This window comes from Acinonyx jubatus, chromosome D3, assembly GCF_027475565.1.
Source record: "Acinonyx jubatus isolate Ajub_Pintada_27869175 chromosome D3, VMU_Ajub_asm_v1.0, whole genome shotgun sequence".
Lineage (NCBI taxonomy): Eukaryota > Metazoa > Chordata > Mammalia > Carnivora > Felidae > Acinonyx > Acinonyx jubatus.
In genome coordinates this window covers 25,786,564-25,802,536 of record NC_069392.1, presented here as the reverse complement: position 1 = coordinate 25,802,536, position 15,973 = coordinate 25,786,564, and the positions used below count along the sequence as shown (strand labels likewise).

Genomic DNA, 15,973 nt, shown 5'->3' with positions numbered 1-15,973 from the left:
GTTTAACACTGTTATGAATAGCACTACTGTGAGCAATCTTGTACAGATCTTTTGTTGCATGGATTGAGATTTCTGGTGGGTGTATACCCAGGAGTAAAATTGCCGAGAGGTGTATTTTCAACTTTAGTAATTGTTGTCAAGACAGGGGTAAAAATTTACCTTCCCACCAGCAGGAAACGGGGGTTCCATTTGCTCTGCATTGTTGCTAACACTTGGTCCTGTCATTTTTTTTAATGTTAGCTATCCTGGTGGATATGAGTTAGGGCCATGTTTTTTGGTTTTAACTTGTACATTCCTGATAAATGAGCCTCTTCATGTGCTCATCTGTTCTCTGGGATATCCTCTTTGGTGAAATGTCTGGTGAAGCCTTTTGCTCATTATGGTTTTTCTTTTGGGTTGTTTCTTCATTATTGATTTGTAGGAGTCTTAACTATATTCTACATGTAAGTCCTTTCTTTTTTTCTTATGTTTTTAAAGTTTATTTATTTTTGAAAGAGAGAGAGAGCACACAGGCGAGTGAGCAGGGGAGGGGAAGAGAGAGAGGGAGACACAGAATCCAAAGCAGCCTCCAGGCTCTGAGCTGTCAGCACAGAGCCCCACGTGGGGCTCAAACTCACAAACCGTGAGATCCTGACCTGAGCCGAAGTCGGAGGCTTAACCGACTGAACCACCCAGGTGCCCCTACATGTAAGTCCTTTCTTGAGTATGAGGATCTACTCCATTTGGTAGGATGCCTTTTTCACTCTCCTGTGGTTTATTTTGACAAACAGAAGTTATTCACTTTAATATAACTGAATTCAGAATATTTTCCCTTTATGGTTGGTGCTTTATATATCCCATCGAGGAGTTATTTGCCTATTCCCAATTTATGAAAATATCTCTCTGTGTTTTCTGGTAAACGCTGTATTGATATAACTTTTATATCTAGATATGCAATTCATCAGGAATTGATATTTATGTTGTGAGGTAAGGGTTAAGATTCATGGCCATGTAAATATGCAATTAGTCTTGTGTGTGTGTTTGAAAAGAAATCATATTTTCCACATTTTAAAACTGTATCATCTTCTATTAAAGCAACTGATTTTATATGTATTCTAGACCCCGTTCTATTCCATGTTTCTACTTGTCTATCTTTGAGCTGATTTATCATTGCCGTAATTAATGTAGCTCTATATGTATGTCTTGATATCTGAATGTGTGTTCCTGAGATTAGTTCTTCTTCCTCAAGATCAGCAATTTTCTAGGGGAAAAGTGCCACAGAGCTGGGCTCACCTCAACATTCTTTCCTCTTTCCAGAACTTAATCCTTTAAGTCTTGGTGGCTTCGGTGCTCTCCGATGCCTGTAAATTTAAACTTAGCTTTTCTAGTTTTTCTAAGCGCAGATCTTCTCTGATACAAGCTCATCTATCATATCTGGAAACTGAATGCTGAGCTAGCTTTTCTACTCCCTTTGCTCAGTAAACATTTCTTCTTTAGTTTCCATGCCTAGGACGATGTGAAGGTTCACTCGTATTTCCTTCCAGTCATAACGCAGTGAATCGACTTTCCCTTTTAGACTTTAAGATTCTGTACTGTGAGGGATCATGGATTCAGTAAAGGATGTATTACTGGATGGATGTAAGGAGGGCTGGCTGGCTGGCTGGTTGAATAATTTCCACTCACTTAAAACTGTGTTTTCATGAGGAACTGGGTACTTTTATGAATACGTCTAAGATTTTTTTTTTTCTGTGGTTATTGCCTTTGCACCATGTTTCGCTGCGGCAATGTCTACGAAAAGTGAAGGAAGGCACTGAACATGTATTAAAGTGTGTTGGACCCAAGTTGAATCTCCAATCTAATTAGAGATTTTAATGCCTTTACATATCCGGTTTGCCCTTTCAAAACACTGTGGAAATTGTATCAGAAGATCAAGAAGTATAGACCCAGAACTTCCACTGTCCCGTCAGACTATGAGCTGAGATGTTCTCTTCCCTTCTCTGGTGTTCCAGGTGTAGGATGAGGTGCTCAAGCTCTTTCTATTCTGATATTCCAGAAGTTGATGAAACTCCGTAGCAGTGAAACCAGGCTTTCGGCTTGGGATTAGACCTGAAGCATACCCTCCAGCCTGTGTACCAGATATTGGCTTTGAATCTACTCTCCTTAAGCTCAGAGCAGTGGGATTGGCTGGCTGAGAAGCAGCACTGCCGGGGTCTGAATTCATCAACGAGAGGAGCCCTTTTGTTCATTCTATCTATGTTTCCACATTCCCCTTTTTCCCTCTGCTTCTCCGTTTCTTCATTCTTTCCATTCTGTGAACTTCCCTTCAGACGCTCTTGAGATACCCAGGATTCATAGAAGAAAAATTCGATCTAGTTCATAGCAGTCTTGTTGTGAGTTATAAGTAAGTCAACAAGCAATTGCAGTACGGAGTGATGGGGGCAGGGCGCACAGGGGTTATGAGAGCCCAAAGAGGCACCTCTCCCAGCCTGGGAGGTGGGGGAAGGCTAACCTTGGGCTCAACATTGAAGGATAAGTAAAAATGTTTGCTGGGTTTTTTTGTTTTGTTTTATTTTTGTTTTTTTGGTAATATAGAGCAACAGTTCTTCCAAATCACCTTCTTTCATCTTCTTAATACTTTTCTACTGCAGAAGTACCTAGGCACCATCCACTCTAGTAGCCTTAATTGGACAATGACCGGAGTTTTGTATATCAACTTCATTTCTGCCTTCACCTCCTTTGCTACCTCTGTCTGTATCTAAACACATTTTGTTTTGATGCTGAACAATGTGCAAGTAAGTTGAAAACATCAGGATGGTTCTTCTTAAAATAGTTTCCCATCTTCCTCCTCAGAGGAAGGACATTTCCCAACTATTACAGCACTCTTGTACCTAGGAAAATTAACAAATCCATAAGGTCATCCAAGATCCAAACATCCATATTACCCCCAATATCCTAACATTGTCTGTATCGCTGTTCATTGTATTTGGTGGTTTTGTTTCTTTAATCTCTCTATTTTTTTTTTAATTTTTTAAACATTTACTCAGTTTTGAGAGACAGAGAGAGACAGGGCATGAGCGGGGGAGGGACAGAGAGAGAGGGAGACAGAATCCGAAGCAGGTTCTAAGCTGTCGGCACACAGCCCAACGCAGGGTTCAAACCCACGAACTGTGAGATCATGACCTGAGCTGAAGTTGGATGTTCAACCAACTGAGCCACCCAGGCGCCCCTAATCTCTCTTTAAAACAAAAAAAATTGGTAGAATTTATTTGAGGGGGAAGTTTCAGAAGGATATAGAAAAATTAAGCAGGAGGTACAGAGAGTACCCAAATATCTCCTCTGCCCACACACAGTTTCCCCTCTTATTCACATCTTGGTTTTTAGCCTTTATCCCCTTTGAACCTGGAATGGTCCCCTCACTACTCCCCCATTGTGCTGAAATAATTTTATTTTATTTATTTTTTTTGTGTGTGTAGAGTTCCAGGGATGATTCTGATGGGCAACTGTGTTCAAAAACTGTTAATTGTAGTCCTTGTAGGTAGTAACCACTAGAATGTATGGGTGAGGCCAAGGCAAAATCTGCAGATGCCCCGAAGGTATGCAGACAGGTATCTGCTGAGGGTGGGTCGCTGGATTGGTTTTGGCAAAGCCTCAAGGACTCAGCACCCATTTAAGATCGGAAGGAACAGCAAGGAAGCCTTGAGAGTTATCTTGGCCTCCTAGCATCCATTATATTATAAGAAATATAAGATATTAACAGAGTCTTTAATCTGACTTGAGTCATGGTATCATCAGGCCAGGAAGCACGAAGCTCACTGCAGCTGAACACGCCTCTTTGGTTCTCCCCTCCCATGGCTCCCTCCTTGCTTTGAGCCTTGTAGATGGATGGCCCTTCTAAGCCTTGGTTGGTTTCCTTGCCTTAGATGGATGGCCTTTCTAAGCCTTGGTTGGTTTCCTTGCCTTGAGATTTAGATGAGGAGCCCTCACTTGTCAAGGGTTTTGCAGATTGAATAAGCTCACAAGTGGCAGTTGGGGGGTGGGGGGACAGGAATCTCCTCCTGCTGCATGGCGTCTCTTTCTTACCATCACCACCCAAACCCTACCCCGCTTCCAGAAGCCTCACTCAACCCCACCCACATCCTCCAGAAAGGCCATGCATGCAGGCTCCAGCACCTCTCTCCTTTGCCAACCTCTCGCTGCTCTTAGTCCGAGGCTCAATTTACCTGGAACTTTTGCCCTGCTGGCCCTTCTCATGGGCTTATCCAGCCTCCACTCTGCCGTGTGCTCTGCAGGAGGGGAAGACAGCACGCCATCAGCTGCCATGAGCTCCGCCTAGCATTGTATACAGTCAGACAGAGACGAGAACCTGCTATTTCCTCAGCAAGCCCATGTGCCTCTCTGAGCCTCGGTTTCCTTGTCTGTACAATAGGACGATAAAGGAGAGCAGAGCAGTTAGGAGGCATGGGTCCCGGAGTTGGCTTGCCTCCGTGTTCTCTGATTTATTACGTGACAAATTACTCATCCTTCCTTTGTGACACAGGAAGGTGACGGCAGTGGATTATAACAGAGGGCCGTCGTGAAGATGAAATCAAGTAACACCCGTGAAGCCTAAAAACACAAGATACAGCAGCCATTATTATGCAGAATTCAGCGGCACACTGTAGGGGCTTAATAAATGTCTCACGTTCCTATCCCATCGCGCACAGTTGGTGGGCACCGCGTCAGCTTTTATTACAAGTTATCCATCGTCGTGTTGGACGTGGTCACAAAACCTACAGGTCATCTAAAAAAGACATCTGGTTTCCCGTCCCAGGCCTCGCCAGTATTAGAACATCTATACATTTTTAATTTCCTTTTTAATTTCAGGGTGTGGATGAAGAATGGGGGCGACAGCATATCTTGGGGGATGATTCATGGTGTCATTAAGTCTGCCTTGAGTTTCCTGTGGCTCCTGTTGGTCCTGGCTCTGCCCAGACTCAGACCCAGGAATTATTTTTGCCGTGTGATTGCGTCTGATGCCGGTGAATCCCATGTCTCTCCTTGTCTCGGGCCTCACTTTTTTGGTTCATTTTGTGCCAGTGGAATTGGAAAAATATATACATGCAGCTATGGGCTCTACCGGTTGAGTTTTCCACTCAGCTTTCTGCCTGGAGGGCATGTGATGTCACAGAAGGAAAAAAGGGATGAGTTTCAGATCTGGCCAACCGGGGTTCACAATCAGGCCCAGCCACTTTGCCGCGCGACCTTGGGCAAATGGCTTCTCATCAGTGAGACTCAGGTTCCTTATCTGCAAGATGGGGCGATAATTCTGATCCTGACGAGATCACGCGTTCAAATTGCGGGCACATACAGGTGCATTTTTCATTCTTCGCCTGACATCCATGAAGCATCTATTCATGTGGTGAAACAGTGGAGCCACGTTCACGGACATCCTGGCAGGGGAAGAGGCGTGGTTTGCGCTGGAGACACGGGTCTCAGCAGCTGGCTCATAACAATGTGGCCCAACAGACCACTTCAGTATCCTTGTCCTTTTCTACTCAGAACAGGATCATATAGAGCAACTGCTTATTCTTCAACATCTGCCCTCAGTCTGGGGCCTTCTCTAATCCTGATGGAAAGGGCCATTAAAGGAAAATGAACAAGCATTAAGAATTTTTTTTTAATTTTAAAAAATTTTTTATTTATTTTTGAGAGAAAGAGAGAGAGAGAGACAGGGTGCAAGGAGGGGAGGGGCAGAGAGAGAGGGAGACAGAATCCCAAGTAGGCTCCGGGCTCTGAGCTGTCAGCGCAGAGCCCGACGCAGGGCTCGAACTCATGAACCATGAGATCATGACCTGAGCCGAAGTCATACACTTAACCGACTGAGCCACCCAGGCGCCCCAAGATTTCTAAACATACATTTACTAGTAGCAACGTTTTGAAATGAATAAGTAATACGTGCACGTTGAAGGGCACCGCCCTTTGCCTTCATGGAGTGCTGGGGGCAGGTGGAGGTGGCCCTGGGCAACACTTCTGGGAACTGACTATCCCTATGGCCTATGTCCTCTCTGATTCCGCACAGATCCCTGTGAGATAGGGCGCTGTGGTTCCCAGTCCTACAGTTGAGTCATCTCCGGTTCTACAAGAAACCTGGCTGGGACAGAAGACAGCCAGGATTTGAACCTGGACGTGTCTGTCTTCCTCTGAAGCCCATTTTCTTAGCCTTGGAGGTTAGAAAGTAGAAATTCCAGTACTTCTGGATCTTCTGTATTTCCTATCCTGATCTCCCTAATAGACCTTCATGAGGTTAAGCCACCAGTACTTAGAGCACTTTCATGGATATTTTCTTCTTCCTCGGTTCACTTAATAAACCTGCGACGCGCCTGTCCTTGCCGCTTCATGCATTCATCAGCACACACTCGTTGAGTACCTACTAGGTGCCGCGGCATTGACACTTCATTCATTCATTCGGCACATGTTTGTGGAGCGGCTGTTCGGTGCTCTTGTCTCCACAACGTTGCAAAGTTGACCTGGTGTCCCCCGTTTCACAGCTGGGGACACTGAGGCTCAGTTAAGGGACTGTCCCCAAAGCCATGTGGCTGGTGAGTGGCAGAAGCAGAGTAAGCTGCCGGTGACAAATGCTATGTGGACATTGCAGGGCTCAGAGGAAGTTTAAGAGACAGTGCTGCGGGCAGTGGGGTCAGCTATCCTGGGATTGCAACCCCACCTCTGTCACTGTAACCTCTGTATGCTTGTGGAGGTCACCCCACCTTGCCATGCTTGGAGGTCATGATTCCTATGTCCAGGTAAATACCTATGTTACAGGTAAAGACTGTGAATGAACGTGACCGTCAGCTCCATGAGGGCAGGTGGCCCATCCATCAGCTTGGTCTCCCTTGTGTGCATGGCACCCAGCACAGGGCCTGGCACACAGGGGGTGCCCAATCAGAGGTAGCTGTGCCAGTGATGCTTGACTACCCAGTTAGGGGACCCACCCAGCACTGTCGTGGCTAGATGTGCAGGGAGGCCCGCTGGCTCCTGACGGCAGGGATGCTTGAAATCTAGTCTTTTTTGGATAGACTAAAGGCTAGACAGCAGAAGTTCCCAAGATGCTCCTGGAGTCTCTCCTTAGAGAAGCACGGTATCCCCGCCTAGCATTTGTCCACACCTGCGTCCCAGCCACTCGCAGAGCATCCCATCCGTTATCCCTCGCCCTGGCCAAGGTTGTGGGAGGCAGGCACAGCGACGTCTTGATTATCTGCCATCCATCCATCATGTGATGCTGATGGAAGAGGGTTTCATCTGTGCCCAGCTGTCCTCTACGGGCAAAAAATGAGTCTTCCCGGGCCCCTGGATGATGACAGCAGGCTGGTTCGTAACGCCCCAAGCCGGGTCAGACATGGAGAGGATCGTTCTGCCTCAAAAGGCAGAATGGGGACCTTCCCCCTGAAGCCTGCGAGAGGGCGTCTGCATTCATGTTCAATTCTGCAGTCTCCACCGGAAAGGAGTGGATGCAAGGGACTTTGTACTTTGGTAATGCAGATGGGAACTAGAGGCCGGCGTCGCAGAGATGTGGGTGGATTTCTGAACGGTAGACCCAGCCACCACTTCTTTCTCTCTTGCTGTCCCTCCCATCTCTTCCCCATGTCACCTGCCTACATCCCCCTCTTCCTCCTCCTCCTCATCCATTCAGCGCCCCAGGAGTCTGCACAGCTTGGCTTGTGTTCCTGTTTCAAGCCTACCAGCTGAGGCTCTGAACGCACCAGGCAACTCCAAGAAGGCGGGACCCAGCCCACCCCACCCTCAGAACACCAGGCCCTTGGGGCTGAGCCCAGGGACCGCCCGGCTGGGGCCTGAGCCGCTGCGCTGGGACGTTTTGGTTTGCACCTCTTATGGAAGGCACTGCACCTGGTGGGTCTTGGGGAAGGCGGTCCGATCTGGCCAGTCTGGTGGAGCTGGGGTCCCCGGGACTTGGGCCCAGTGAGCCTGTACCCTGTGTCCCGGGCACCAGCTCTCACAGCCTGGGGCCTCCAGACCCCCAGCCCTAGGCTGCTGACGGCTTGCCATGCCCCCAGCCCATCCCACTTGGTCAAAGAAGAAAAGGGCAGATCTTCCACTGCCAGCCTGCGCCCCTCCCACGTCCCCCCTCCCCTGTCTTTGCCCTCAGACACCCTCTTCCTTCCCCTCTCCATCAGCCGGGCTTTTTCCCCCTCCTCTCCGGACCCCCATCTCTCCTCACCGCAGGTGCTAGCTCCTCGGCTTCTTCTTCTTCCTGCTTCCCTCTGCCCCTCCTCCCCGTCTCCCGTTCTTCTAGGACCTCTTCCTCGTAGACTCTGTTTCCAAGGTAGACTTGATTCAGTTCAACAACATTTACTGAGCAGCTGCTCTGTGCTGGGCTCAGTGCCAAGTCAGAGTGTGCAGGGGTGACAGCCGTGTGCGGTCCAGACAGCAGGGCTGGGGGCAGTGGGGCTTCCCCGCCTCCTCTCCGTCTGCCTTTCCCTCCTTCCTCTCCCTCCCCCTTCCTCCTGTTCCTCCTCCTCTTCTCCCTCCTCCTCCCCCTTTCTCCTGCCTCCTTCCTCCTCCTCTCCCCCTCCTCCCTTTCCTTCTCCTCCTCTTCTCCCTCCTCCTCCCCCTTTCTCCTGCCTCCTTCCTCCTCTTCTTCCCCTCCTTCTAACTTCTGTCCCCTCCCTGCCCCCATGCCCTGTCCCGGCATCCACAGACAGCACTCCGGGTGGGAGCTGGGATGAGCAGGATAGCAACATCCCGGGAGACTCAGCAGCAGGTGCTCCCGACGCTGCCATCCCCACATGGCAGACGACGGTTGAGGCTGAGCTCCCCAGACACATTCATCACGCCCACCTCCCTTCAGGGCCAAGGCAGGACGGAAATGACTTTTGTCAGGCTTTCGCGGCAGCCCACTGCCCCTGGGAGCTCCCAGAGCTGTTTATTTTAAAAAAGCAAAGATAAAGAAAACAGCAAGAATGCCGTCCTGCAGCTTGCTCAGGGAGGGGACTCCACCCTGATGATACTGACAACACACCTTCAGGTCCCCACAACAGGGGCCCTCCAGCCCGTGTCTAGCGGTGACACAGATGGAAGGTGACAGCCAAGAAATGGGAAAGGAGGCAGCCGCTCCAGGGAAATTGTGTGGCTTCTGTCTTAGCACAGTGGGATTGGAGGGGGGGCCGGGAACCAAGCTTTCTCGGGCACCATGAGCCACAAGGTCACCTGTTCATTCATTCATCCGCTCATCCCTCCTGGAGCTTGAACTGAGGCTTTCATTGAGTCTAGCGGTGGGTTAGGCTTGAGACTCAGAGATTCTGGGAGAAATCGTGATCACCATTAACTGTGACTTGTTAATGATGCACAGTCTCTAGTTCCTGGTTATTAATTGTGCATCTTGCCGCTCTTATTTGAGGAGCCAGGGCCAGCTCTGTGTTCCTTCCTGTGACTTCCCCACGTGTCATATCATGACGGGGTGCCTCCCTTTCAGACCGGATGCTGGGAAGGGCTTGGCACCAGGAGACTGGTGTGGCTGGACCACAAGAGGGGGACTCAAGGCAGGAGGCTGGGAAGGGAGTAGGGAGCCTGATCCCGCAAGAGAAGGACTGAGGATTGGGGGAGAGTTGGTGATGGAGATAGCTTACCCACACCACCTCAACCCCGTGGCCTCCCCACCACACCCCCCAACTATGACCTTGACCCTCCACCCAGCTGACCAAGGGAATAAGGAGATGAACACAGCCAGCCCTGTGCCCATCGCTCATGGAATCATTGCCATGGAGACCAACCACAGACCTGCGGTCTCGGGAGGCTCTTGCCAACCCCAAGAGAGAGAGACAGATAGGATGGTTAAAGCTTTGGCCTCAGGAGCTCAGGAAGGCAGAATATAATTCCCTAGAAAAGATCTTGATCCCCTTGCCCTGTCTGTACCCTCCTCCGCCCTCTGGGTATCTCCTCGGGGGGACCTTCGGTTTCGCTTCCCTCCCAGATCCAAGAGCCCTTTGGGACATTGTGGTCAGCTCATTTCCTTCTAAACCATCCTGTGTGATTGGGAGCGGAAATGGTGATACCACACAGCAGTGAGCAAGAAACCCTCTTCAGCGTCTTCTACCCGAATCCCAACCCTCCCCACCCCCGCCCCAGTGTGCAGGGGGCTGGATCCTATTGTCACAACCGGAGCAGCCGTCTATAGAGAAGCAGACTAATGACTAGAGACCTGCATATACGTGGCCTGTGGCCGCCCTCAGGCCCCAGCCCCCGGCCCTGTCTGCTGTGCCAAAGCTCCGACATCACTACCCCTTTCGCTTTTTCATAAATGTTGACTTTGCCATGGGTGGGAAGGGGGTCGTTTCTCTTAGGGAGAGGGCAAATAGATTTTATTTATTACAGGAATGGCTGAGGGGACTCTGGTCTCTCTCCTGTAAAGATGCCCTTTATTTTATAGTCTATAATTTCATCTCGCTGCGAGGTTCCCATTTTTCAGAGGGGGAGTGTTTTTGGCTCCGCCTGTTGTGAAAATGCCTCTGCATCAAAGCCAAGCCTGGTGTAGTCCCGGAATAGAAACCGTCTGTCCTCTCGTGTATAGACTCAGTTTCATGTCTCTTTTATGAAAGCCTTTCTCTTCTGGCAGGGGGTGGGGTGGGGGGGGTGTTTTTCTTACCTCCACCCCGTAAAACAATCGAGGGGTGTCATGGAACATCCCACTGAGACATATTTGGGTCATTGATTCTCAAAAGCCCTGCTTGGTGGGACCTTCCTCTGGGCTTGGCCCTAAGTCAATAAATAAATACCCCCCCCCAACCACCACAGGACCCCCTCGAAGTCTCCAAGAAGCAAACGACTTATGTCACAGCGGGCCCTGGGGTGGTGGGTCCTATCATGTCAGATAGGATGGCTCATAAATCTAAGCCACTGTCCTCACTGCCATTTTAATCTACTCACACGTAGTTAGCTGGGTTTAATTAGAGGCAGAAACTACATCTCAGAAAGCAGCAAGAAATCATTTGCGTGGCTTCAGTTTACGCTTGAAGTCATTCAGTTCATTTGAGAGCGCGGTTAGGGACGGCACGTCCAAAGAAAACTCATATTAGTGCCTGTGCATAGTGGCCCTCGTACCAACCACACAGACTGTATGAATCCCGTGGTTTCTACTGACCGCACTTGTCTTCTTGGCACAGGATCAACGAGGAGACCGGGGATGCAGAGAGGTCCCAGCCGGCGTCGGCCCTGAGCAGAGCCCGGACCATGCGGAGCCAGACCTTGGGGGACAAGTCTGTTTCACCCCTCTCCCTCCGGCGACAGAAGTACTACCACTTGGGGGACGGTGATGAGTGTGGCGGGCAGAAGCAGCCCACGGAGAGACTGGGAGCACGGTCTTCCTCCCCGGCTTCTCGGAGTCCAGACTCGTCCCCAGCGTCCAGGGAAAAGCTGCCCAGCCCCTCGGCGGCCCTGTCGGAGTTCGTGGAAGGTCTCCGGAGGAAGAGAGCTCAGAAGGGACAGGGCTCCACGCTGAGCCTGGAGGACTGGCCCACTCTACCCATTTACCAGACCACCGGGGCATCCACGCTGCGGAGGTCCAGGGCAGGCAGTGATGAGGGAGACCTCTCGCTGGGGTTTGGGACACAATCAGCCCTGGAAAAGGAGGGTGCCTCTGGGACGTCGGCCGGGCTCCTGCGGTCCACCAGCCTGAAATGCATCTCTTCCCCCAGCACAGAGGGAACCACGCTGCTGCCCAAGAAGCCGAAGACCAGGTTCAGCTCCTGCGATTCCCTCTTTGAATCAGGGCAGAGCTCGGGGAGAACACTGAGCTCCCCAAGCACATCCAGGGACCTGGTCTTGTCACCCACGCTGCGCCCGCGGAGGCGCTGTCTGGAGTCCTCACTGGACGAGGCGGGCTGTCCAGACCTCGGGAAGGAGCCTCTCGTCTTCCAGAACCGCCAATTCGCCCACCTCATGGGGGAACCTCTGGACAGTGATCCGTTCACCTGGAAGGTCCCAAGCCTCAACTACAAACGCAAGACCAAAGTGGATTTCGATGACTTCCTCCCAGCCATCCGGAAGCCTGAGACTCCTGTGTCCTTGGCCAGAGCGGCCAAAGAGGGTCAGGACAGTCCACGGCATCCGCGCATCCACTTTGAGACAGAGGAGGCCGACCAGACCTTCCTCTCAGGGATCCAGACCATTTTGAAAAAGAGTCCGGAGTCCAGGGAGGACCCCGCTCACCTCTCTGACTCGTCCTCCTCCTCCAGCTCCATCGTGTCCTTCAAAAGCGCCGACAGCATCAAGAGCCGACCAAGAATCCCGCGGCTGGACGGTGACGGTGGCGAGCGAACATCCCCCGAGAGCAGAGAGCCGGGGGCAGGGAGAAAAGACGAGGATGTTGAGAGCATAATGAAGAAATATCTGCAGAAGTAGGAGCCAGTGCAGGTAAAAGAGGCAGGCAGGGACTGTTCTTGGGGAATGAAAACCAAATAGCCCACGCGGGTCTGGCGGCCTGGAGACAAACCTGTTGCTGTCACTGCCTTCCACGCTGTGAGTGATTTCTCTAGAGACCACGGGTTTTAGAGGTTTTTGCGGAAATAATGAGCTGCCGTTTGCAAAGCTGTCTGCTAGGTGCCACTGATCCCTTAGCACTTTAAGATGCGGACCCATCGGAAAGCCGGGGGGTCCCGTGGGGCAACACTAAAGAAGGTTCTGGGCTTCTGGTTTCCCCACCCTTGCCTGGTAGTCTTTCCACGGCTCCATCTACCTGGAGCTGGACGAGCCGAGATGGCATTCTGTCCACCTGACGACGACAGATCTGTGGGGGAGGGTCAGGCCAGGGCAGAAGGGGCTTTGAGAATAGTGGAGTGGAACTCTTTTTTTTTTTTTTTTTTAAAGAGACAGAGAGCATGCAAGAGAGAGAGGGGACGGGCAGAGAGAGAGTGAGGGAGACAGAGAACCTCAAGCAGGCTCTGGGCCCAGTGCAGAGTCCGACGCAGGGCTCGATCTCATGACCCTGAGAGCATGACGTGAACCAAAATCAAGAATCAGACGCTTAACCGACTGAGCCACCCAGGGGCCCCTGGAGTCTGACTCTTGCATTAAGTAGCCAGAGAGAAACTGAGGCCCCAGGTTGGGGGGAGGGGCAAGTACAAAGTTGCCCAGAGAAGCAGTGGGAGAAACAAGGCTTCCCTCTGCCTCCTCTCCTCCCCCAGTGCTAATCCCATCACTTCTCCAGACTAAAGGTAAGAAGAGGGGTCCACTGCTCATAATGGCTTACGATTCACTGGCTGTGTATATCAAGCAAGTCACTTAGTATCCACAGTAACCCCCAAAAGGTGGTTAGTATGATTTATTCCCATTTAACAGGTTGGCAAACAGAATCAAAGAAGTTAAGGCCCTTGTACGAAATCACCCAGGCAGAACTGGCACTCGTAACTCCAGAGACCCCACTTGTATCTGCAATACGTCTCCTCAGGTGCCTATTCCAAGCATGCACATGAATAAGCTCAGAGCCTCCTTGAAGGAGCTGGATTTTATTAAAGAGGTCCACTGACCCCCCAAGCTGAGGCAGACATCAGGACCATCTAAACCTAAAGGGATGTTGGGACCCCCAGACCCCGACCCTCATTGGTGAACAAATGAGGGAAAACCCCAGATCGAGCCCCCCCCTGCCCAGTGAGTCTGCCTCCAACCCAGCCACCTTCACTCCCATTTCAGTGCTCTCTGCCCAAGGCAGTCTAGCCCCTGACCCTGGGCACGTCTCAAGCCTTAGGGCACCTCACGGCTCCTGGCTGAAGTGCAAAGCCAGTTAGGGGAAACTTGGCATCAGAGGAGAAGGTGTAAGAACCTCCCTCTGGATTCAGACACCAGGCAAACCCCCTCCCTAGTAATAACCCGCGGCCTCCATAAATCTCTTAGTCACTGAACTTGAAACAGCTCAAGGCTCCAGTATAACGGAGCGGTCACATGCAGGTGCTTCGCCGGTGCCTCGCCTCAGTCCCCAGCCCTCCTTCCAGAGGCCTCCTGGACCCAAATGAGCCACCTGGCCTCCACGTTCATAGATCTGCTACTTCGAGAGGCACCCTCAGCCCATCAAAAAGCCATTGCCCCTTCCTTGGAGATGGGCTTGGACTGTATCAGAGCAAATTAATTTGACTTAACATGGCCTTCTCTCTGCTCTCAATTACCGGGAAGAGATGTGATATTCATTTACATTATTATGCTCTCGGGGACACGGAAAGCAGTTTCAAAGGCCAAGTAAAGGGCACACGTCCATGAGGGGAACAGTTCTTAGCCGAAGTCATCACAGAACATCTTGTCTCTGCCATTTTTTTTTTTAAACTCAAGTCCTTCCCCCTCCCAGCAGCGCTCACTGTGGTAAAGGAGCATTTGCCAAAAAATATCCTCCACCCTGACATCCACGCTGGAGGCATGAACTGAACGATACAGCCCTGTCCCCCCTGAGCAAATGTATTGTGGGATTCAGAGCCCAAGCAAGCCCCTCAACGCTCACTTCTTCCTTGTAGCTGGCCGCGACCTTGGGCACGTGATGTGACCTTGCCAAGCACCTGTGTCCGCAGCTCGAAAATGGGGCTACTAATAGTCACCCGAAGTAACACCATGTGTCCGGTGTGAATGCCAGAGACCCCTAGCCTAGGGCCCAGCACCTGCCGGAGGCAGTAAGGGTCAGGTTGTGCTGCGCTTGGACATTTTGGCCCTTCAGCAGCTCTGTCCCAAGTTTCTTTCCACTCATTTCCCTTCTGCTGCATGCACTCCTTCATCCCTCTGGGTGGTGTCTCTGCAGGAATGTCCCCTGAAGACATGGGATCGCAGGACCTCCATCCCCAGAACAGCCTTCCTGTATCCCATCGATCAGCTCTGACCTGCGTTTGTTTCCAGCTTCCTGAGATAGACTGCCCTCGAAGACTTCCTGACTCCACAACTGTCTGGAGAGAGACAGAGAGAGAGAAGAGAGAGAGAGAGAGACCAGCCAGACCTCCCCAGGGGCCCTGAGTCCAGAGCCGGCCAGCATGGCTGCACTCAAGAGGCAAGAAGACCCCAGCAGGAGGCATATCCCTCAGGCATGGGGATCCCAGCTTGCTTGGTCTGTACAAAATAAAGTGATAGCTGCTTGGCATCTGTGCTTCCTCTCCGTTCTGTGATCCTGTCCCCGGGGACTCTGGAGGTTCGACTGGGGGCAATCCGGGTAGAAAGTTTCCAAGGAATGGAATCAACCCAAACCGTATTTTCGAGTGCACACTTCTCTCCCCCCTACATGACTCCAGGCAATGGCCTTGCTCCTCCTCACCTGCCCAAGTCAAACACAAGTGTCACCCCTTCCAGGAAGTCTTCCCTGATACATCAACCTGAAATAAATGCTCTGTCTCCATTCTCCCTCAATCCTCCCATCATAGCCCCCTTGTCTGTCTACTGTCTACATTGTGTATATATGGGGAGGCAAGTGTTCAAGATAATTTTTTAACTGTTTATTTATTTTTAAGAGAGAGAGAGAGTGCAAGCATGAGCAGGGGAGGAGCAGAGAGACGTGGAGGGGACAGAAGATCCAAAGTGGGCTCTGTGCTGACAGCAGCAGGCCTGATGAAAGGCTTGAGCTCATGAACTGCAAGATCATGACCTGAGCCGAAGTTGGAGGCTCAACTGACTGAGCCACCCAGGTGCCCCAAGCATTCAAGAAATTTTGAATGAATGAATGAATGAATGAGCCACTAAAAAAGTTAATGAACCTACACACTTCGAATGCATGTGACACACTGACATGAATATATCCCCACAAATGTGCGCCTATATCAACATTCTAGATCCCCGTGAACATGTGCTCACAGGCCCCCATACAGCTCCTCGCGTATACAGCCCTACCATCCAAACACAAATATCCACATGTACCACAGACCACACGCCCCCAGGCATGTCTATAGTTTGGGCACCCACTTCTTCAAACATCCTTGAAGTCTTAATCATACTAAAACTATAGGCTATTTATTGCTTATTATTCATATACTGTGTTGGACAC

At 50.8% G+C, this 15,973-nt stretch overlaps 1 protein-coding gene across 3 annotated transcripts in view; it reads left to right on the top strand.

Annotated features, from left to right (window-relative positions):
- Positions 1–15,079, top strand: part of MYO18B (myosin XVIIIB) — a 255,506-nt gene extending 240,427 nt beyond the window's left edge. For 2 of the 3 annotated variants that reach the window (XM_027050907.2, XM_027050910.2), the window contains 2 exons: positions 11,136–12,384; positions 14,842–15,079. In XM_027050907.2, coding sequence (XP_026906708.2) covers positions 11,136–12,372 — 1,237 coding nt within the window. In that variant the 3' untranslated portion in view covers positions 12,373–12,384; positions 14,842–15,079. Of the gene's footprint in view, positions 1–11,135; positions 12,385–14,746 lie in introns of all 3 variants that reach the window. The other variant, XM_027050908.2, reaches the window with a different exon arrangement.
- The last annotated feature ends 894 nt before the right edge of the window (positions 15,080–15,973 follow it).